This window comes from Orussus abietinus, unplaced genomic scaffold, assembly GCF_000612105.2.
Source record: "Orussus abietinus isolate OABI.00-Male unplaced genomic scaffold, Oabi_2.0 scaffold6, whole genome shotgun sequence".
Taxonomy (NCBI): domain Eukaryota; kingdom Metazoa; phylum Arthropoda; class Insecta; order Hymenoptera; family Orussidae; genus Orussus; species Orussus abietinus.
The window spans coordinates 2291831-2313877 of record NW_019396002.1 but is presented as its reverse complement, the minus strand read 5'-3'; the positions used below and the strand labels follow the sequence as shown (position 1 = coordinate 2313877).

Sequence of the window (22047 nt, the reverse complement as noted above, 5' to 3'; positions counted from 1 at the left end):
GACGGCAACACCTCCTGAAAATATACATTTTCGCGCCTTGTCAAATTTGTTGAAATGTTATTTCGTTATTTTAACACCTCACATTTATGACGGCTTACCAAAAAATATCGAATTGCTATAGAAGTCATCGAGAATTTAATGAAATGGAGGAGTCTGTGATCAAGTTTGACACAAAAGAGGTTAAGTTGGATCTTTTGCGTGCGATACGGGAATGCTCAGAACGTGGGTTGATGCACACTACGAAATGGTACTTATTAAAACCATTTTTAATTATAATTACTATTTAAGTCGTTCTTTATTGTAAATCCGTTAGAGAATTTCTCTATGAAAGAGGTTAAGCTGAAGGTTGCTTCGACCATGCTTCCGAGGTCTTTCATAGAAAATGATAATGTTCCGATCCCCTTTTACTTCTTTAGGCTTGCAGAGTTAAATTATTCATTGAAGGATATCAAAGTAAAGGTAGGCGATATAACTGCAGATATAAGTATGATTGAAATGAACGAGGAAGAGGACATGTATATATTGGCAAAAAGCTATTTTGATTTAAAAGAATATGATCGAGCTGCATACTTTACTGAACAATGCAAGACGCCCAAGGCACGGTTTTTGTATTTGTACTCTCGATACCTGTCTGGTGAGAAAAAGAAGATAGATGATATGACCGATGTACCACCAGATCCCCTGAAGAATGATAGTCTTAAATTATTATGCAGTGATCTACGAAAAGATCACTTAAGTGGAAACCTGGATGGTTTTGGTCTCTACCTCTTTGGCGTTGTCTTAAAAAAGTTGCAACTCGCTAGGGAGGCTGTAGACGTTTTAGTAGAATCTACGCACAAGCAACCAATGCATTGGGGAACCTGGTTAGAGCTAGCAGGGCTAATTACCGACCGAGAGAAGCTTGAGAGCTTGACACTACCTAATCACTGGATCAGGCAGTTTTTTATCGCACACATGTACTTAGAATTGCAGCTAATCGACGAGGGATTAGCACTTTATTGCGAATTGCAATCTATGGGTTTTGAAAAGAATGGCTATGTTCTTGCACAAACAGCGATTGCTGTCCATTACAGGAGAGGTAATAATCGACATCAATTACAGATACAGATAATATTCATTCTTCTCACCAGAAAATAATTTTGTAAAAGAAATATATTTCATTGAACAGATGTTGATACAGCAATCGAGACATTTAAGCGGATCATCAAAGAAGACCCTTACTGCCTCGATAACATGGACACGTATTCGAATTTACTGTACGTGAAAGAACTGAAAGTTGAGTTGGCTCATCTGGCCCATCGAGCAACCGAGATCGACAAATACAGACTCGAAACTTGTTGCATAGTAGGTAAGCTACTTTGGAATTAAATCCCAGTTATAGCCAATTATTGAAGGACAACAAATTCGTAACAAAATACTAATTTCAGGAAATTACTATAGTTTAAGGGCGGATCATCAAAAGGCTGTGATGTATTTTCACAGAGCGTTAAAACTGAATCCTCAATACCTCTCTGCGTGGACACTGCTGGGGCACGAGTTCATGGAGATGAAGAACACAAATGCTGCTATTCACAGTTACAGGCAGGCCATTGGTGTGTTTCCGACGTCGGTTTAAGTGAAGGTAATAAATCGAGAATAACCTGCGTTTACCTTCTATTCTTGCAGAAGTCAATAGGAGGGATTATAGAGCGTGGTACGGATTAGGGCAAACTTACGAGATCCTAAAGATGCCCTTTTACGGCCTCTACTATTACAAACAGGCACAACTACTTAGACCGCACGACAGCAGAATGGTGTTGGCTTTAGGAGAAGCTTACGAGAGGCAGGATAAAATACAAGACGCCTTGAAATGTTACTACAAAGCCTGCAACGTTGGCGACATCGAGGGAATGGCGTTAATCAAGTTAGCCACGTACGTTGGCCAAAAATTTATGCTCCACGCTCCTGAATTTATTTTATTATCCTTCTTGAATCATATGGTTATCATATAAATGCCGTAGAAATTATTCTTCCGCATTTCTAGGCTGTACGAAAAATTAGGCGAGCATGATCACGCCGCAGCCGCGTACACCGACTTCGTGATGGATGAATTCAGGAACGCAGACAGAACGGAACTCAGTCACGCTTACAAGTACTTGACGCAGTATCATTTGAAACGAGATCAACTGGACCAGGCTAATCATTATGCTCAGAAGTGTCTGCAATTCGACGAGACGAAGGAGGAAGCAAAAGCGTTTCTTAGAACCATAGCTCAGAAGAGGGTCAAGATCGAGGACAACCCCATGGTGGTAAGAGAAGGAGGTCGCAGGGTTGTTTTACAAGTTTCTAAAATATATCTAATCCAATTCGTGGTTTCGCAGGTCGAGGACATAAATGAGACGGACCCCGTTCTGGAGCGGAACACCCGCGCCGACGTCACTCCAGGAAGCCAATTATCACCCATGAATTTATCTTTCACGCCCGCTCAGTAGCTACAATTTCTTAGCCATGCGAACGTCATCGATCATTGCCGAATGCACGACACGACACGCCTGGTCGCGTGGCGTGTTAATTAATTTTCCGGTATTTTACCCGGAAGATTGATGTGTAAATAGGGGGGAGGATAAAACGGCGTTTTTATGTATAAAATAAACTTATCAAAGATAAGAGTAAAAAGTAACGTTTTTATACGATTAGACGGTACAAATGCGATATTGAAAAAAATAATTGCTTCGCTAATGTTCCTTAATAAGGATCACTTTTATGGGAGTCATGCAACGGTACTCCCCTTGTCCAGATGACTATCAATGTCGGACCTATGCGATTCACTCCCACTGGAAACATTTGCCAGTAAGGTGTCAAATCGCCCACGTGAACCTTTATTCCCATGTCTCATGGGGAGCGTACTCGGTAATCGCGGTTTCTTTTCATGACTCATGGACAATAAGACCTGGGTGAGTACCGCAGGACGTCGTCCAGGACATCTCGCGTCGAATTCGATGACCTTGCATCTTCGTCCCTCTAAAAAATGAACACCCGTTCCTTCCCAACAAACCCGGAAGAAGGATTTTCATGCGATCAGCTGTTTCCCCATTTTTCCCTGCGATGACACGTGTCACTACTCCGTGCACCTTTAAGAAGGATACATATAATAAATATCCTCCCTAAGGATACATTTTCAAAACGAAGTGGACTTAGAATATTTTTAATATCCTGGAAGTAGAGAAGTTTTTTATGTGGAAAGGTTGTTAAGATTATCTGTGACTATCTTTCTAATCAATGGTCAACCTCGCGTGATGGGTCGAATAGCGATTTGGGGTGTCAGGTGCAAGGGGAAGGTCCGGGACGAGTGCCTCAAGTTCAAGGCCAAGGCCGACAGGCGTGCCACGTGGTGTGGGCGATCAAGTGACAAGGGCTCAGACCCCTTGGAGAACGGAAGTCCTCGAGGAGCCCCGGCATCGGGCGTAACGGGGATTATAAGAACGATCCCCACAGGTAGACTGGGAATCCCGGGAGTCCGTTTCCCCGAGAAATTTCCCGCCTTTGGGGTTTCTCGTAATTAGTTTATTGAGGATGTGCCGGGCCCCAAGTCGCATTACGCGTGCCCCGCATCCTCGCAACCCGTTAGGCGCAGGTACGGACATTTAGCTCTGAATTACGAAAATTGTAACTCTTGTCGCTGCGTTTTTGAGGTCCATTGTTAAATGGTAAAACGTAAGGCAGGTACGGACCATGTGTTCTTGAATTTTCAACATTTTAACTCTTATCGTCGAATTTTTTAGGCTCCTTGTGAGATGATAAGATATAAGACGGGTACGAATTATACTTCTTAAATTTTCAACATTTTCATTATCGCCGAATTTTTGAAATCCCTTGTGAAATGATAAGATGTAATTCAGATACGAACCTTGTTTCTTGAATTTCCGAAATTTAAACTCTTATCGCCGGATTTTTAAGGCCCCTCGTGAAATCATCAGATGTAAGGCGGTCGAGAGACGTGTACATTATATTTCTTCTGACTTAATTTTTCATTTTTCAGGTGAATTTGACCGGGTCGACGGGTTCCAGCCGCGGTTTTCAGGCTCTTCAGCGACATCCTCAAGGGTCGGCCAACCTGTACGGGATAGCGACTGCTGCACATTGGCAAAGATTGACCTGTTTTGCTCCCAGCGGCTCCCGGAATCAGCTGGCCCAGCAGCAACCTCACGTCAGATACGTCCAGGTTGCGATAATTGATCATATTGGGGCAACCGGAGAGAAATCCATTATTTTTGCCCCAAACTTCAAGTATAAAATTAATGGATTTCTTTCCGGTCCCCCTAATAGATACATACTACATGATAGGAACAGGATAAGGATAGGTGCTCGTAAATCTGTTGGCAAGACCATCGAGTTTCTAGGTTTAATAATTTTTTTTAATTGCACGTCTTGAAGTAAAACAAGATTGAAAAATTAGACTACAGAGGATTAATTTAGACATTTTTCTTTAATGCGATTTTTCATTTATTTCACGATTTTTCAGATTTTTTATAAGATTGTTAAAAATGTTAATTGACAAATTGGGCTACTCCAAGTTTTCGGTGTCGACGGCATGTATCCGTAACAAGTTCGCCACAAGAAATTGTTCTCCAATTCGAGCTTCGCGATTTTTCAGATTTTTTATAAGATTGTTAAAAATGTTAATTGACAAATTGGGCTGCTCCAAGTTTCCGGTGTCGACGGCAGGTATCCGTAACAAGCTCGCCAAGGTAGCGCCAGGTCTTTGGGGCATTTCGGCGAGAGGAGGTCGTAAAGTCGTCAGTTGACAGGAAACGACATGGCACCCCGATGCGGGTGTCAGGCCTCCGGCGCTAGATGACAATCTGGAGCGTTGTATAGCATTAGGCCAGAGACAAACTGGAGACAAAGCGTATTTATTGGGTGCTCGTAAACTGGCCATTGACGAATCTGGTTTAAAGGTCCGACGTACCCTCCAGGTGCAGAAGCAACCCTCGACGCAGTTCGCTCTTCAGGTGCAAGGCTCAACCCAGCGGCCCTATCCTCACCATTACATGGTACTGGCTGCCAACGGCGCTGCCAACCCCGAGAGAAACCCCTCCTGCCAAAAGCAGGAGGTTGCCCAGTACCTGTCCACCCCGTTCTGCCAAAAAACCACTCTGAGGTGCTTCGACGAGGCGCAAGTGCACAGGGCGCACTACTTGACGCTGCAGCAGGTGAAGTGCTGCCAATTATTTCCGTCAATTAAAATGATCTTGACAATATTAATATCATATTGCACCGAAACTGGAGCACAGGGCGTACTACTTGACGCTGCAGCAGGTGAAGTGCTGCCAATTATTTCTGCCCATTTAAAATCATTTTGACAATATTAATATCATTCTGCACCGAAACTGGAGCACAGGGTGTAGCACTTGACGCTGCAGCGGGTGAAGCGCTGCCAATTATTTCTGCCAATTAAAATCATTTTGACAATATTAATATCATTCTGCACCGAAACTGGAGCACAGGGTGTAGTACTTGACGCGGCAGCAGGTGACGCGCTGCCAATTATTTCTGTCAATTAAAATGAAGTTGATGCTTAAATGTCCAATTTATCACCACGGCGTGACATTATTGGAGATTTTTTTTGGGAGTTGCAGCAGCCGCAGCATGGTTATCAGATCCTTGGCAGCGGCCATCTGGTAAACTCTGGAGAGGTGTCATTGACGGCGTGTTTCGCGTTGACAGCGAATATAGAGGGCGTTTACGCAACTTCGACGTCGAGCATCTTCGAGCCGTTGATCCAAAGGGTTCCATCGTTCGTGGAACCGGTGCTACCATTTGTCAACGCCTTCGAGGCCGTTCCTGACATGTTGAGAGACGTCAGGCCAGGCACGGCGGGAGTCGCGTCCTTCGTGGCGCCGTTCTTCATCGGCCAGGAAGAGTTCTCCTATCATGTCAATAAGGTGGAGTCGATCTCCGAGGATGATCCCAGGAGATGGCCTGAATTGTCAAGACGACAATTGGCGGCACTTCCGGTAGCAATATCCGGACAACCTCGAAGAAGTGCTGGGACCTTGACGAGGGCTCCTGCGAGGAGCAACGATAATGCAGTTCTAACCTGGGGTAGCGAGTTTGAGAATGATTTAATTATAAATTTTGGTTTTTTAGTGAAATTCTCGGCATTAATTGATAAGAGTCATTGATATTAGGGGATATTTCTAGACGTTGCGGTGCCGACTTCGGGGAGGCAGCCAATCCCATCTGAAGGCCACAAAACGTATGCGGACGTAGTCCAGAAAATAGGAAGGCACGAGTGTCCTTTGAAGCCCAGTCGCGGATCTGGAGACAGGATAAAGTGTCGGTCCGTTACCAGGATGAAGGTCCAGGACACCAGGAGACTGGCTCGAAGGTACAATCACCGAAATCAGGGTTCCCGCGGTTACCAAGGTCGACCCAGGGAAAATGGTCGGGACCATACCGAGGACGTTCGCCAGGACCAATCGAGAAATGCAATCCCCACAGAAGACTACGCAATGGCGACCTTGATGAGGTCCTCGCCCAGGAACGTGCCAACGATGACGAGAGGAGGTAGACTCGTCGAAGGGGTGTCTTCGTTCCCTAACTCATGGTCCATCGCCGACCCTGAAGAGACCAGTCGCGTGCAGGAAAATCCCACGGTTGGGCTGGAAAATGGTGTGCACAGAACTAAGAAGGACCTCTGCAAGATGGCGGAGGTTTTCTGCTTCGGCCAGCTGAAAAACAAGGCGTTCTTCGGGGCATTCGACGAGTACAGTAAATACAGGAAAAGGATGTCATATACGGAGAGGTTCTCCAGAAATGATCTTGGAGAACAGATCGGTCGGGGTGAGGTCACTTTCGTGGCAGCTGTGACTTTGGGGAGGCCGCAGGTTCGACTTCAGGTTTACATGATTTTTTTTTTTTGAAGAGCGAAATAAGATCAATTATCTTTATTAGTAGTGAAATTAATTAAAATTAGGTTAATTCCTGCAAGCAGGTGCGAGTGTCCTCGACGGGCAACCGAGGGGCCTTCCAAATTCTGCAAAAATTGCGAGAATACGCCGATGGTACCGCAGCATTGTACTCGAACTCCTGGAGACCCGAAGAGTTGCATTTACTTCGTTGTTATCAAACTAAACACATCTAAGTGATCAAGAATCCCTGCATATAAATAATATACATATAGTTACGTCAGCATCGTTGCACCGTGTTCAGATATTGCCTCGAGTCGACGAAATACGTATTCCAATAAAAATGAAAGATAATAGGAGCCACGGTTGTTAACTAATCTATGCTTTATTCATAACATGTCTTATACATAATTTAACAAGGATACATTTGTTACTCGTAGAGAATGTAAAAGTACCTTCATATCATGAAATCTGATTTGCTCGGTATTTTTCCCGAATTAAATTCCTCCCAGTTTAGAGGCGCCGCCGATTATTTCCTTCTTGATCGCGTTATCTGACGCAGGATTCCAAGGATATCTATTCAAGGCGAAGACCACAGTTTGATTGGGGGGCAATCATGACCTACTCACTTAACGAGGTTGCATTCGTTATTCGTAGAGGATGTAGAAGTACCTTCATGTCATGAAATCTGATTTGCCCGGTATTTTTCACGAATTAAATTCCTCCCAGTTTAGAGGCGCCGCCGATTATTTCCTTCTTAATCGCGTTATCTGACGCAGGATTCTAAGGATATCTATTCAAGGCGAAGACCACAGTTTGATTGGGGGGCAATCATGACCTACTCACTTAATGAGGTTGCATTCGTTATTCGTAGAGAATGTAGAAGTACCTTCATATCATGAACTCTGATTTGCATGGTATTTTTCCCGAATTAAATTCCCCCCAGTTTAGAAGCGCCGGTAGTTACTTCCTTCTTAATCACGTTATTTGACGCAGGGTTCGAAGGATATCCATTGAAGGAAATGTCAGCGGCTTGCTTGGGAGGAACCATAAATTCAGGATACTGATAGTACAAGTGCCTCATCGGCGGCGGTGGCGAAGGATACCCGTACGGATATCTTCGAGACATGGGCAGCATCCCGAAAGGATCTGGAATTCTGCCGCATGAGGACGTGGGTACAGGGACCACGACGCAGGAAGGATTCCCACAAGGGCATGATGATGGACGTCCTTGGTAAGCTGATAGACTCGAGAATCCTGGAAGTCCTGGGAATTCAGGGAGTGCTGGGAGTCCAGGGAGTCCTGGAAATCCTGGAAATCCTGGAAATCCTGGATATCCCTGGTGTCCTTGATATCCTTGATATCCGTGGTATCCTTGGTATCCTTGGTATCCATGATATCCTTGGTACCCTGGAAGATGGCTCTTAGGGAAAATATGTGCCAAAGGATGCATCCACCAGGGTTCGGTCTTCAATGGACGATTTTCAGATGGTAGGTCGACCGAGGACGAAGAGGATGCCGAAGAGAAGCCATCGCACGAGTCCTCGTGGTCCATTTCTTCGATCACCTGTTTGCATAGATCACTGCAGCGGGCGGTGATCTTGGGACGGCCTTCCTGGTGCCGACTTTCCACCTGGTTCATCTCGACGTCCTCTATCGAAGGTGCACCGTCGGATGCTGCATACTGACGGTCCGGCTTCGTCGAGGTCCTCTTCGTCTTCGGGAGGGACTTTGAATTCTGACACTTGCAATGACTCTTGCTTCCCTGGGAGAGTTTCTTCTCGAGAGGTCCGGATTGAGGGGTGAGGTCTAATGGGCTCGTTATCAGGTCCAGAGATTTCAAAGAAGAGAAACCGTTTATCTGCTGTATCTTCGGATGCTGTTGCAGGATCATGGAGTCGATTTCTGCACCGGAAGGTGCACCTTTGTCGCAGAGTCCGTCGCTTGTCTTCAGGGTCTGTGGCGGTGTCAGTAGATTGATTCCTTTCTCTACAAGAATGGAGTCCATCGGATAAGTTCTTGGTCTAGGAACTTGATGAGCATTCTGTTGATGATCCAGCGGTGCACCGTTTATCTGGTGCATCTGTAGATCTTTTGGAATTACACGATCTCCGTGTTCTTTGGGTTCTCCTCTTGCCAGCTGATTGATCTTTGGGTCCATATTAAATTGGTCGAATCTAGCATCCTGTGGAAGGATATTTATCTGGTCCCGTGGTCCAGGTCTTGGTGCCTCAACATGTGTACCCTGAGGAATACTCTTCACGTCCTGAAGAATTTTGCTCTGAACTGAGGGACCCACTGTGTTTTGCGAGACGTTCATCCCGAGAAGTCCTGCAGCCTCCGAGACATGCAGAAGAGCATTGATCCTGCTTATCCCCGCAGAATTTGTCTCCGTCGTCCCATTAGATTTCTTCAAGATCTCCCTGAAGGCGGGATCGTTCATCCTGTATATGATATCACCTGTGGGAAGCGAATCAGGATCTTCGTCCGAAGAATTGCAGTGGGTCTTGAAGATCTTGGCGATCTCCTCGTCGCCGGAGGAAGAGTCTTCCCTGTCACTCCACTCGAAGGACCCTGAAGAGGACATTGAAGAAGCATCATCGTCTCGTATCGTGCTGCCGGATGGAATCCCATTATCAGTCTTCACCTCCTGGACACTCCTATGGACTCGCTGGACTCCCTGCTGCTCCGCGATGTCCCGGTAAAACTGGAACACCCTGAGGAACTCCACCTGTGAGGTATCCTGCCGAGGACCCGTCTCCTTTTTCAGATCCACCGATCCACGATGAATCTGGCCTTGAGACTCGGCGTTCTCCAAACTCGTGATTTCTCGACCTGAACGAGGAGTCTCGATCGCTCTTCGTGATTCATCTTCAAGGTTGAGCTGCCGGGGTTTAATCGCTCGCACTGGAGTGGTACGATGATAAGGTCGCGGGATTTTAACTAGCATTTCAGGTGTTACCATCTTCGAATCTAGTAACTTCGTCTGCTCAGATTTCCCGGTCAGGTTCAAGTCGTCCATCGAGATGTCCATCGGTTCTTCAGGGGTGATCGGCCGCATCAAGGACCTCTCCAAGATGTTCCCCAGGTCGATCGACATGTTCATCGCCACTCCACCGTTTATGGCGTAGTCACCTAAATTATTGCCACCCGAATTATTAACATTCTCGTTTTGACAATCTTCTGTTGCGCTATCCGTCTCATCCGAAGAGACGTCACCATCTTCGTCAGATTCTTCTTCAGAACACCCTGGACCGCTTTCCGGCCTTGTTTTCTGTACCCGGGCGGCGCTGGCCTTGTCTTGAAAATTTGCTACAGTGTTAACACACATCTTCAATAGCTGCAACGGGAACCTTGCGCACTTTTTGCCGTTCTCCAGGATGTTATTCGTCTTTGACTCCAGGAGATGAGACTGATTCAGGGACATGCTCCTCTCGTCTGATGAGTCCATCTTTGGGGAGTACCGCTGGAAAGGGCTGAAGCGATTCGTACTCATCGTGGATCTCGACCTCGACCTCGAGGAACGCCTCATCGATCGTGGATCATTCTGAAAATTTAATTGTGAAATTAATTTCTTTACCTTAAATTTAAATATAAACCTAGGAGATATAGAACCCTGTGACTAATGGCGTCGTCTAAACAAATTAAGACTTATGGATTATTCTTTTCAAATTCGTCTCAGTCTTTTTGCATTAACAAAGGAATATGTTAATATGTGGAATTAAAAAATATTAATAAGTGATACACTTCCCCTTGTCGTTCCCAATTTCTACGCAACATTGAGGCAGTTACTTTTTTTACATTAAAAATGGACCAATTAGAAATGTTATCGGTATAATTAACTCACGTGACTTTCCACCTCTTCTTCCGACATGGCGCTCCTTCCTCCGTGTCTTCTGACTTCTCTTGGCATGCTTCACTTTATCCCAATGTCAATGGACTTGAACTTCGACAATCGCTAAAGACGAGTTACGGAAGCCGGCGCCTCGAGAACTGAGTCGAACCATGGACTGCTTCCGAACGCGGGAAAATTCACTAATGAAATGAAAATTTGGAAAACCGTCGTATTTACGGGCCCCGGATCAGGTTGAACTCTCCTCTGATTGGTCGGCGAAAAGCGGACCTACCGGGTAGTAAAGGTTCCTGCAGGAGGTGCGTTTATTGTCACCTAAAGTTCCCCCTTAAGGCCGAGCGGAGTACTCCAAAATGGCGGAAAGGGACGAAACTATGGGCCGATTTTCGGAAAGAAAGGCAAAGCGGAAATACGGGTGCAAAGTGAAGCGATTATAGAGCCAGGGGATTAGGCGACCACGTGAAATATTTTGGGCAAAATTTTCAACGGGGGCCCTTTAAACGGTGCCCTCCTTGGGCCGAGTAATCCCTTAAGGCGCCAAATTATGCCCAGGGCGAAAGAAAGGCTCCCGAAAAAAAGATTTCGCTTATAATTCATCCCGCTAAGTTGAAGTGCGAATGGAATCAATTCAATCTTGCGAATTTTCAGAATACGCCTCGAGAGCTCAGTAAAACCAAGTCAGCCATATTGAATTTTAACGTCAAGGGCGTGTAAATTGCGTGAAATTCCCAACGGGTATTTCGCTGAATTTTTCACGATATTCTCAATGTGTGGATGCACTTGAAATCGATGAATATGGAAAACATATCAGTCCTTCCGTACTTGGTTTAACATTGTATTCATTGTCGGATCGTCGCCTCGGAAATTGAAGACTGTTAAAGAGAAATATTGAAATCTTATACAACTTTCGTTGGAAGTTTAATTCGGACATGGTGTAATAATTTTATAACATTTCCAAACAATATTTATATCGCATGTTATAAATTTAAGACGTTTGTCTCACTTTTTCTACAAAACTTCAGACACTTACAATATTGATGTTACAAAGTTACAAATTTATTTTCAAGTTTATCATGAACGTACAGCAATTCACATTTGAGACGTGAAACTTACAACTTTACCGTAATCTTATGTACCAAAAGTGTATGAATTTTATGAATATTTTAAATAGTGTAACCTCGCCAACGGGCCACTTTTCTCATAGGGATATCTAATTTCGTAGTCTTTATTCGTAAATGTTATTCGCTTCTCATGATATTAGAATTTCACGCAATTTCCCTACTTCTAACGTCAAAATTCAAAATGGCCGACCTTTATTAGCCAACCCTTAACGCATTTTTATCTGGAATAGAGTGAAACGATTATAATAAATTATAATTAGGCTCGTCATCGCATCAATTATATTTTCATTCCACAGAATAATTTTAATTTGACAAGACGATCCTGATTTCACAGGGTAGGAAGGTTTGCAGGACTCGAAAGGACGATGGCCGAGTCATGTATTCGCGGAAATTCTCGTTTCTGCCAGGTAAAATTAATGCCGAAGGCAATTCGCCTTTCGGGCCCCTTGCCGCCTTGAATTTGGGATTATTACTGCACACTTTTGAAGTTTCGTGCTCGGTGCGTCCAGGGGTCCTGGGAATTACCCGGGAGCCTTCTCAGGATATCGAGGTGCGTCCACAGAAGGACCGGAAGACCGATCCTTCCACCTGTTCTCCACGCGTCCACCTGAATCAATTTCGGGCCAATCAGGTCAATTTACTAATCCAAAAATCCCATTTCTAACGCTCTTTCGCGGCCCAATGAGAATTAAAACCGACCATTCGACTTGGGAATGAAGAAAGATAAAAAAGTGATACGAATAAAAATAATTTTTCATACATCTTTCTTTAGCAATTGGTTGAGACATCGAAATCGGATGTTACCTTCGATTGCACATCCAAAATGGGAGGATGTCAATCGATTATCCATTTTCATTGTTCCCGTTATTCTTAGCCACTTGGCTCAAGTAACGGAGGGTCGGAGAGAGAGAAAGAGGAAAGGCAGGTAAAAGGTATTACGATATGTCATTCATCAGGTTTTCACCTGGCGAGTCCACGGACGTGTCCGGACAGGTAATCGCACAGCATGGTTCCTTTTCTACAGTCGACATTGTGCGTAGTATTACTCTGTTTTATAGTACTTCCATTAAGGAACTCGCACCAAAGATGGCCGACTGAGGAACAAGGGAATTGCCAGAATCCCATTAGGAGTTCCGACAACGTTTCTATTAGGCCAGTTTATTTTCATGTATGGTTCGACTTATTTCAGGTGACCCTCTTGTTAGTCTCTGTACATCGCTATCATTACTTTCTAGACATGTCTTGACAGCCGATGTGCAAAGTCGAGGCGTGCCCAATCGAGTTTGCTTGGAAATCGCGGAAGATGATGCCGGGGCATGTTTCGCACTTCATCGTGTAGTATTAATAAATCATTAAAATCCTTTCCCTGAACGTGCAAAAGGAAAATCAAGAATTACACGTATTTTTTACATCACAGGTATTTGTATATCAGTACAATGATAGGTACAATATTTTATTAATAAAATCCGCATACACCCTTCTCCTAACCTGTAAAGTCGCCATTAGGGAAACGCTGTAGCGTTAACTCGCTCTCCAAGAGACCTAAAGTAAAACTCATACAAACGATCATAAAATTAAAACCTTATCTAAAAAGAATGATAAACCATACGTACTAAATGACTTTCGAATATCAAATGTATAAATTTTCTACGCAATTTCATAAAATTCCAACATGATGTTATAAAATTATAAGTTTATTTAGAATCGTATAATAAATGTATGTTAATTCACTGTTAAGACATCAAATTTAGAATTTTACTATAACCTTACGAACTAAAAGTGTATGATATGTATGAATTTTTTGTTAACAGTGTAGTATTAAGAAAGTATTATAAATCCGTTCCCTGAACGTTCAGAAGGAAAATCAAGAATTCCACGTGTCTTTTACATTACAGGCATTTATATATCAGTACAATACTTGACAGATACAATATTATACTAGTAAAATCCGCGTACACTCTTCTCTTAACCTCTAAGCCCGCCACTAGGGAGACGGTCAAGCGTTACCTCGCTCTCCAAGAGACCTGAAATAAAGCAGAAGCTTAAACGTAAGAGTATTCCCTCAAAAGTACCAACACGTAACTCACGTATACCCATACGGGCCTCTGGAAACATCAATAATTCAGCAGATTCTCCGGGAGCACGGTGTGTGCCGTTTACCATTTAACGCCATCCGCGTTATCGAGATTCGAGGCTCGCCGGACAACGGGTTTTCCGAAGAATGGCCGCGATTCGCCCAATGAAATCAACGTTTATTGTCCTGAGATTCTTTTTTCTCGCCCGTTACGGGCGTCCCTCCGATATTTTCGTGCACGCCGAGGGACGTAAAGTAAGGCGGAGACTTAACGATTATGGAACTCTGTTATAGGCACGGAGGCACGCAACCGTGCATGCACGCGAGCACGCACGCACGCGGCCAGGCACGCAGGCACGCAGGCACGCAGGCGGCTACGCACGCACATAGCCCGACACGGCACGCACGGCCCTCCTCGCTCCGTTTTAATTTAACTCTCCAACGGCACGACTCTGGCCTGTCCTCCGTTTCGACGTCCCTTCCGCGAGTTCGCCGAGAAAAGGAGAATCCACGCGATCTCTTCAGACTGCCGAACGCCATTCGGCGGCCATCCTTCAGCCACACTTCAGCGTCTCTCCGCTCGTCGTTCTCTGCGAGGTGCGCACCAACATCCACGTATATCGCCCTACGCCTGATCTAAAGTCAAGATATATACAATCTGGAACACGAGGGAGCTTTTTATCAACTTCTCCTCACCGGTCGTACCCCTGATCAGGGCCCTCGGCCATTGTCCTTCGCCGGCACGGATTTCGTTATTTATCTCGCCAGTTTTCTTCTGCTGTGCATTCATTGTGAATATTCACACTTCTTCATGGAAATCCCAGGGCTGCGTCCCTTGATTCGAACTTCAAGACCGGAAATCGAGATCAGAAGTCGCGAGGTGCGCACGCCGATGCTCGATCGGTGACGCCATTTTGATTCGGAGATGTGCGCGATCGCTGCCGTGACCACGGATTTTTAAATGCATTTATGTGAGCGGATGTGAACGCGCATGGTGTCCATGGTTATGCGTGTTAACTCTTTCCTTTCCTTTCCTTTCCAATCTTTGAATACAGTTTTTGTCTATAAATCGGACTCGTGGTCTACCAACCACCTACCACCGTTTTGACTTTCCAATTCTGAAGCATTAACATATTGTTATCGCGGCTTCAATTCCACGAATCTAATTATTTATGGTGCATGTATTTTTATTCCAGATATAACTCCTGCGCAGAAGATTCTTGATATTACCGGTATCTGCGGAAAGCAGGACTTACAGTTTCCGAGGTAAGCGTCGCAGTTTTTATTGATTCTACGTTCCGAGGCATTAAGAGTTCTGTTTAATATATCAGAATGCTTAAGTATTGTTTAATTCACGCTTATTAACCGATTTCTCTTTTCATTAGATCTCTTAGGGCTAATTCTGGGTTTCTTTCGAAATCGCATTTGAATTAACCGCCGCCGGAGCGAGCGCCGCCATCTTGGTTCTCCAGTCCCAGTATGTTTGTGCGCGGTGGCTGGCGTGACTTTTCTTCCGTGGACGTCGCGTAGAGGCGAGACGCGCGACAGCTCGCGAACGGATCGTCCCGAGGAGGTCACTCGTCGGATTCGGCAGGGTGCGATGTCAAGCCAAATATGCCTCAAGTGGAACAGCTTCTTGAGCAACATCGCCACGAGCTTCGAGAGCCTCTGGGAGGAAGAGGGTCTAGTCGACGTGACCCTGGCGAGTGACGGACAGTGTCTCACCGCTCACAAGGTGATACTCTCAGCGAGCAGTCCCTTCTTCAAGAAGGTTTTTCAGGTGAGAAGTCGTACCTAACCTGTAAATTCCGAGGTTAGAATTGTCAAGAGTTGGTTGTTTCTATCGATTACTCCCTTTTTTGTCGTGTAGCTGCTGATGAAGGTCGAGTTTGACAGCCGGGCATCGGTCGTTTGTTAGGTCGATAAAGCTCGCCACTAGGGCAACCGGGAGGTGACAGCTCGTTTTTAATAACAAATCACCTTCCTGGTCGTCTTGGTGGTCGATAGGAGTGATCCAGTAGAGATCAGAGGATTGTACTTTGGATTTTATATAGAATATGTCCTTCGGAGGAGATAAGATAATATAAGAACTGACTTGGAGCCGCTAATGCTTGTGACCTTTTTGACAGGTTTTGGAAACGAACGAGAATGATAACGTAGATCTTGTTGTTGCAGACCAACCCATGCCAGCATCCAGTGATAATACTTCAAGACGTACACTTCAGCGAATTGGAGGCACTTCTCATATTTATTTACAAGGGCGAGGTGAATATCGAGCAGAAGAACCTGCCAGCCTTGCTAAAAGCTGCAGAGACTCTGCAGATCAGAGGTCTCTCTGGGGGAGATATCTTTGCTAAGGAATCGTATAAGAGGCTCGCCGAACTCGAGCAGCCTTTATCCGAAGAGGCTGCGTCGATACTCGAAGAGACTCCTAAGAAAAAACAGAAAATCAGCAAAGTGCAAAACAATTCTATATTGGAAAAAGCTCTGACGCCACAGATATCGCAGTCTGAAACAGTCAGTGAATCAACAAATAGTGAGAGGAGCTTTAAGGAGCCCGATTTACCTGAATCATTACCGAATCCGGTTAACCAACGATTAGAAATGAAAGTAGGTAGACCTGCATTGTGCTTACGCTAAGTAATGTCATTGTACTCGGTGGTTGTAATGTATTTTTATTTTTAGTTGGAACCATTTGAGATGTCCGTAGAGGATCTTCAAAAACATTCACCAGCAGGAAAAGAACTTGCGGAACGCCTGGACACGGGACAAAGAGACTGCACTATAGGTTGGTTTGAAAAAGATTTCCTTATTCATGCAATATGTTGTAAAAATGTATTTTTTTTCTGGTCTGTGTTGCCTGTCGCAAACATCAGACTAATGTGTTCAATGTTCATGACCAACAATTTATCGAGTGATTTCATTATCTGCATCTTTTGTAATAGTAGAAGAAGTTATATGTAATCGGTGAATATTTTCTCATTGTGATTTATGTCTATTTCGACAGTAATCACTGGGGTAAATTACTTATTAAGCTTTTAAACCTTCATCATTGTAAGAAATATTTATCGAGTACTGTCTTTCCTATTTCTGGTACACGTTTATCCTCTTAACTTAAACTGTGCACAACCTTTCTGTCATTTATCCCTTGTCCATTACATGCACGAAGTGGATTTGGTTTATTTGCCTCCCATGCCTCGCTGCCAGTATTTCGCACAGCCATGCTCCAAAGAGCACTCGGTCACCAAAGCTTCTCTTTGGCACTGTCGCCAAAAACTAGCCAGAGACTTTTAGTTTCGCTTTGGTCAAGCTTACCATTACCTTCGGTTTGTGTCAAGACACTCTTCTTTCATTTGGCATGATTTGGAGAGAATGAGAGAGTGTCTATGAGCAAACGAGAGAATAAGTGTGTGGTAGAGCGAAGCAATGGATGCTATTCAGGCCTCACAGAGAGTTTCCGCTTCTTCCAGATCGTGACACTTTCCCTCATCCCGCTGTAAAATGATCATGAAGTTAAGGTGACATGAAAGTGATATCTAAAAGTATCATCTATGAAACTTTTCTCCAAACTGAGTGTACCGAATCGTTTGAAACTTCACCATGTTAATACAAAGGCCCTAGCGAAAGTCCTGATACCCATGAAATTTTATCCTTTTAAATTTGTTTATAAACAATTTTTTAATTTTCATAAAAAATTAAACCCTTACGGGTGTCGACACCTTCCTTGGAGCCTTAATATTTACATGGTATAATTTCAAACGGTACAGATCGGAGGGTAGTTTCATAAACGATTGGTCCTCCAGATATCACTTTCACATAACCTTAAAATCGTTTCTTAAACTTGTTCGCGTGAGGTAGGAAAATTTGGCAACCGGTGAGGCCTGGAATCTTTAGCATCTATGTTGGCTATTCCCTCCGTCGCCCTGAGCGCTAGTGCGATGCCGCGTCTCGCTAAACCGCTGATGTGTGGCAGGGTCTGGGAACAGCCCTGCTGAAGACATTTCCGGTTTGTCCGGGTTGTCGGGCCTAACCGGATTCTCCGACGTGAAGCCACTGCTTTACGCGTATCAGCAGCTGCCCTACGCGGACCTGCTTCCTAGTCCGGACGTGATCTCTACCTGGGCCTCCTCTCGTCCAATGGACCACCTGGCCTGCGACCTCATGAAGATCCTCTTTACGCCGGAGGAGCGAATACTTTGCAACGTGAATGGCAAGATGGGCAAGCAGCAGTTCGACAGCAACAAGATCCACCTCATACGAGAGGTACTCCTTCACTTTAGTGGCATCGCACCTAACAGCGTAGAATGGGAGGAGGCATGGAAGAACTGCGTCACCAAGATCGACACCAGCAACCGAGGCCTCAAGAGGTATCTGTTTCAGAGGCGCTCCGTCTACCCCCAATGACTAGGGCGTTTCAAGTCAGGGGTCAAACGGAAACGTTTCCACTGGCTGGAATAGAAATGTACCCGTCGTCCTTTCTAGCCGATCTGGATGGGCTTCGAGTGACAGTTTGGTGTCGAGGTCTTTAGGTGGATGTAAGTAACGACTGCAGAGACCGAAGGATTCGCAAGGAGGCAAGTGCAATAGCGTCGACAGGACTGCCAGTTCTGACGGGGATCGGAGAGGTGGTTCCGGTAACCTTGAGGAAGGTGGTGCATCGGTGATCTGGCTTCGTAACAGCAGGTGACAGGTGCTCGCGGAAGTCAGACGTGTTCCGAGGGTGATCGGATTCTTAGTATACGCAGAGGTCGAGTTATTTATACGCTTCCGTTTGCTGCCGATGCAAATGATAGTTCTAAACCCTACGATGTAATTTCTCTCACCGATTTCCTTGTAGTCCTTTGCAAGATGGTAGAATGTTACGCAGTCGTAGACTCGATAGTCTTTTCCTTCGTTCGCTGTGTCTTAGGATGAACTCACCCTTGTGGAAGAGAACAATATAGACTGCATATGGAAACCATGTATATGTATGTGTAGTTTCCTATCTGAATCAGGGCGTTTTATCTAATTTGTATATAATTGAGAGGTTTTATTTAATTTGTAAATAATTTAGAGATTACCAGGAGATTGTTTGGGGAACCGTTTGTATTTTATACGTGAGTTTACACATCTCTGAACACGGATGTGTGGATACGATTATATATGTACGCACGACTTATTTGAAACTCATTTATGGGATACACGTGTTTAGGAAACAACGTATAAATTGTATGCAAATTGGGTATTGCTCTTAGATGATATACTATGAATGAACGTATAAGTATGCTTTGTACACAGGATGCGATGCCAAACTTTATTGTCTCAAATGACTTTCTTATCGTAGCATTGGAAATTTACAGAAAGTCACAAGGTGCAAGTATGTTGTCTTCGGAGCCTCTACTTGGATAACTTGAAATACCTTCCGATGGTTTCCTGGGTGTCGGTTACTTTACATTTGGCTCCATCGAACAACCTTGTGTACGATATGTATTTTTCTACAGTCTGCAACGAGGCGAAAGAGTTATTTGGGGTAATAGGAATTCCACTGGTGATCCTGTAGAATCGACGGGATTTTCTTCTGCACGGGTCGTACCGTCCAATTATTTGTGATCTGGCGTTTCCGAGATTCGCCGAAAGAGACTTGTCCTTCGTTGATCCTTTTTCTAAGGTACCTTAAGTAACGTGTCACATTCCTTTAATGTTTAAAGTACGGTGTTCACGCGAGTATGCACTAACCGTAGAAAGGTATTTTTCTGTAGTACAAGAGGATATACTGCATTCCTTAAGGGGATGTTAAAGTGGCATCCGAAAGATCAATCGTCCATGAAACTTTTCTCCAAACTGGGTGCACCGAATCGTTTGAAACTTTCCACGATAAACATGGAAGCTATAAGGAAGGTCCTGACACTCATAAAATTTCATGTATTATACAAAATTTTGAAAATGTCTATAAACAAATCTAAAAAAAAATTGAAATTTCATGGACGCCAGGATCTTCCTTATAGCTTACGTATTTACATTGCCAAGTTTGAAACGATTTGGTACACCGAGTTCGGAGATATGTTTCATGAAAGAGACCTCTTTGACGCCACTTTCACATCGCCTTAAAGGGGGTTCCTAAATGTATGACGTACATCGGACACATACCACACGAAACGAGAAACTGTTCACGCAGACACAATACGTAGGACACACCGAAGTAAATGTATGCGGGCGCGCGAGCCACTCTGCAAGAGACGTAGGTTGGCTCGGTTAATGTTAAGAAACGTAGCTTTACGAGGAGAATTAGTAACTTAAGGTATGCTTGTAGAATATTTAACTGGAAAGGCGTCTCACGTGTGATGCAGAAACTACTATTAGGTGTAAATGTACAATTCAGTCGCCTCTTTATAAGAGAGCCGGTGTTCTACGTCGCTGTGGAAAGAGCCTAACTTACAAGAGAAACCTTCCGGCATGCGAAAATTAATTTGTGGGTGACAATTTTTATCGTACTCGGCAAAGGATTTATAATTTACAGTCGCAAGATTTGCAGGTTTCGTCGTACGTCGATAGGTTTCCCCTGTGAGTCCCCTCTTGAGGTTATGTTCGGTTATGCCCGACGACCGTTAAAATCGGTACTTGTAGACGAGGTATGGAACTGGTCGCAAATAAACATATTTTACATTTGTAATGGCCTACTCATTTACATCGAGGAGTAGGAGTCAGTCGGTGTGGCCTTTTTTTTCTCACTCTGGAGAGCCATATGTGACGTAACCGAACAATCCTTGCAGGGTCTCCGAAGCCGCAGATAAGCGTGATCGCTGAGGCACGCGAGGTATCGAGTCCAGTTCCTGAAGGAAGTCCTGCAGTCCTGGTTAATGAAAGTGCCCAACAAAATCCTGGAAAAGCTGTTGATCAACCTGGTTCCCTCAACTCTGGTGATGGTAACTCCAGTGAGCTGACGGATTCTCACACGGAGTCGAGGAACTATCTCTTGGAATCCCCGGAGGGTGATCCTGGGGTCTCTGGAACTGTTCCTCCAGGATTTGTCAGTGCCAGTGCTCTTGAGTCGGAGGACTTTCAAGCTATCAGGGAAGGCCCTGTGTACCCGCCGTTTCCTTGTCCCTTTTGTGATAAAGCTTACGCCAGCTGGGGTTTTCGCAGGAGACACATCAAGGCCTGTCACACAATTTCCCCTAAACTCAACTGCAAATGGTGTTTCCAGGTATATTAGTTGGATTGCTTCTAATGAAAATGTACTCAGGGTAGAGATATGGTGAACTTTTTGGATGTCAATTCTCCAGGTCCTTCCGACTCATGCTGCTTGGAGGCGACACGTAATATCAGCTCACAATCTATCAGCCAGTGATGCGCACAATGGACTTCTGATTCTGGAGGAGGCTCACATGGTTCTGCAAAGCTCTCATCCGACAAGACTGGAAACTTTGGTAAACATAATCAAGCAAAGTGCTAAGCATAACTGCGGGCAGGATAGCGGTGGATAAAGTTTGAGGTGATAAGTCTACAGATGGCTTGGAAATGGTGTTTTAACTAACAGCAGTGCACTTAGCCATGTACTCCTGGGTTTTAGCATGTAAAATGTGTATTTGAGGAGCGTTCAAGGTTCGTAAATTCGTCCCTGATAATCGTGGTGGTCTGTTACATCGAAGCTGCTACTGATGAGTATTACTGTACGTACGAGATGCTGTGATTGTAAGGTGTTAGAATAACTGTGATCTGTAAAGCGGATGTGGTTATTTTGTACTTAGATACTTTAGATATATATATACACACATACGACTTTCCCGGTGAAAATGACTGACAATACATTTAGTAGGCTATAATTCGAAGTTAAGTAATTCCTCTTACGCACGGTTTCTGGAGTTCTTCGGCCTCCCTTCCCGTGGCGGAAATAAACGCACATTTAAATTTACAATCGATTTTATTAATTCAACAGCAAGGGGGATTCCCGGGAGGAAGAAGACCAACGCAAGTGGGAGAGAGATCGATTTGAACGACGCAACACCGCCATCCCTGGGAAGTCCGAGGACGGTGTCCTTTCTTCCTTCCGTTCGCGAAGGGAAACCCAGCAGGGGACTGCGTCGAGATGCTCGGCAGAGTCTCGCGCCAAGTACATTTGATTTATATTTG

At 44.6% G+C, this 22047-nt stretch overlaps 2 protein-coding genes across 3 annotated transcripts; both read left to right on the top strand.

Annotated features, from left to right (window-relative positions):
* The first annotated feature begins 3 nt into the window (after positions 1–3).
* On the top strand, positions 4–2655 carry LOC105694171 (cell division cycle protein 23 homolog). The gene is made up of 7 exons (XM_012414580.2): positions 4–247; positions 417–1078; positions 1169–1348; positions 1428–1592; positions 1666–1912; positions 2024–2288; positions 2361–2655. Exons 1-7 carry the CDS (start codon positions 87–89, stop codon positions 2469–2471), a joined length of 1791 nt encoding a protein of 596 aa, XP_012270003.1. The 5' UTR covers positions 4–86; the 3' UTR covers positions 2472–2655.
* Positions 2656–15440: 12785 nt separating this feature from the next.
* LOC105694247 (protein bric-a-brac 2) lies at positions 15441–21829 on the top strand. 2 transcript variants are annotated; one of them, XM_012414731.1, is made up of 5 exons: positions 15441–15718; positions 16114–16548; positions 16624–16726; positions 20688–21121; positions 21201–21829. In XM_012414731.1, exons 1-5 carry the CDS (start codon positions 15539–15541, stop codon positions 21399–21401), a joined length of 1353 nt encoding a protein of 450 aa, XP_012270154.1. In that variant the 5' UTR covers positions 15441–15538; the 3' UTR covers positions 21402–21829. The 2 variants fall into 2 exon arrangements, with proteins under 2 accessions (XP_012270154.1, XP_012270155.1); XM_012414732.1 differs by lacking the exons at positions 20688–21121; positions 21201–21829 and adding an exon at positions 17912–19764.
* Positions 21830–22047: the final 218 nt, after the last annotated feature.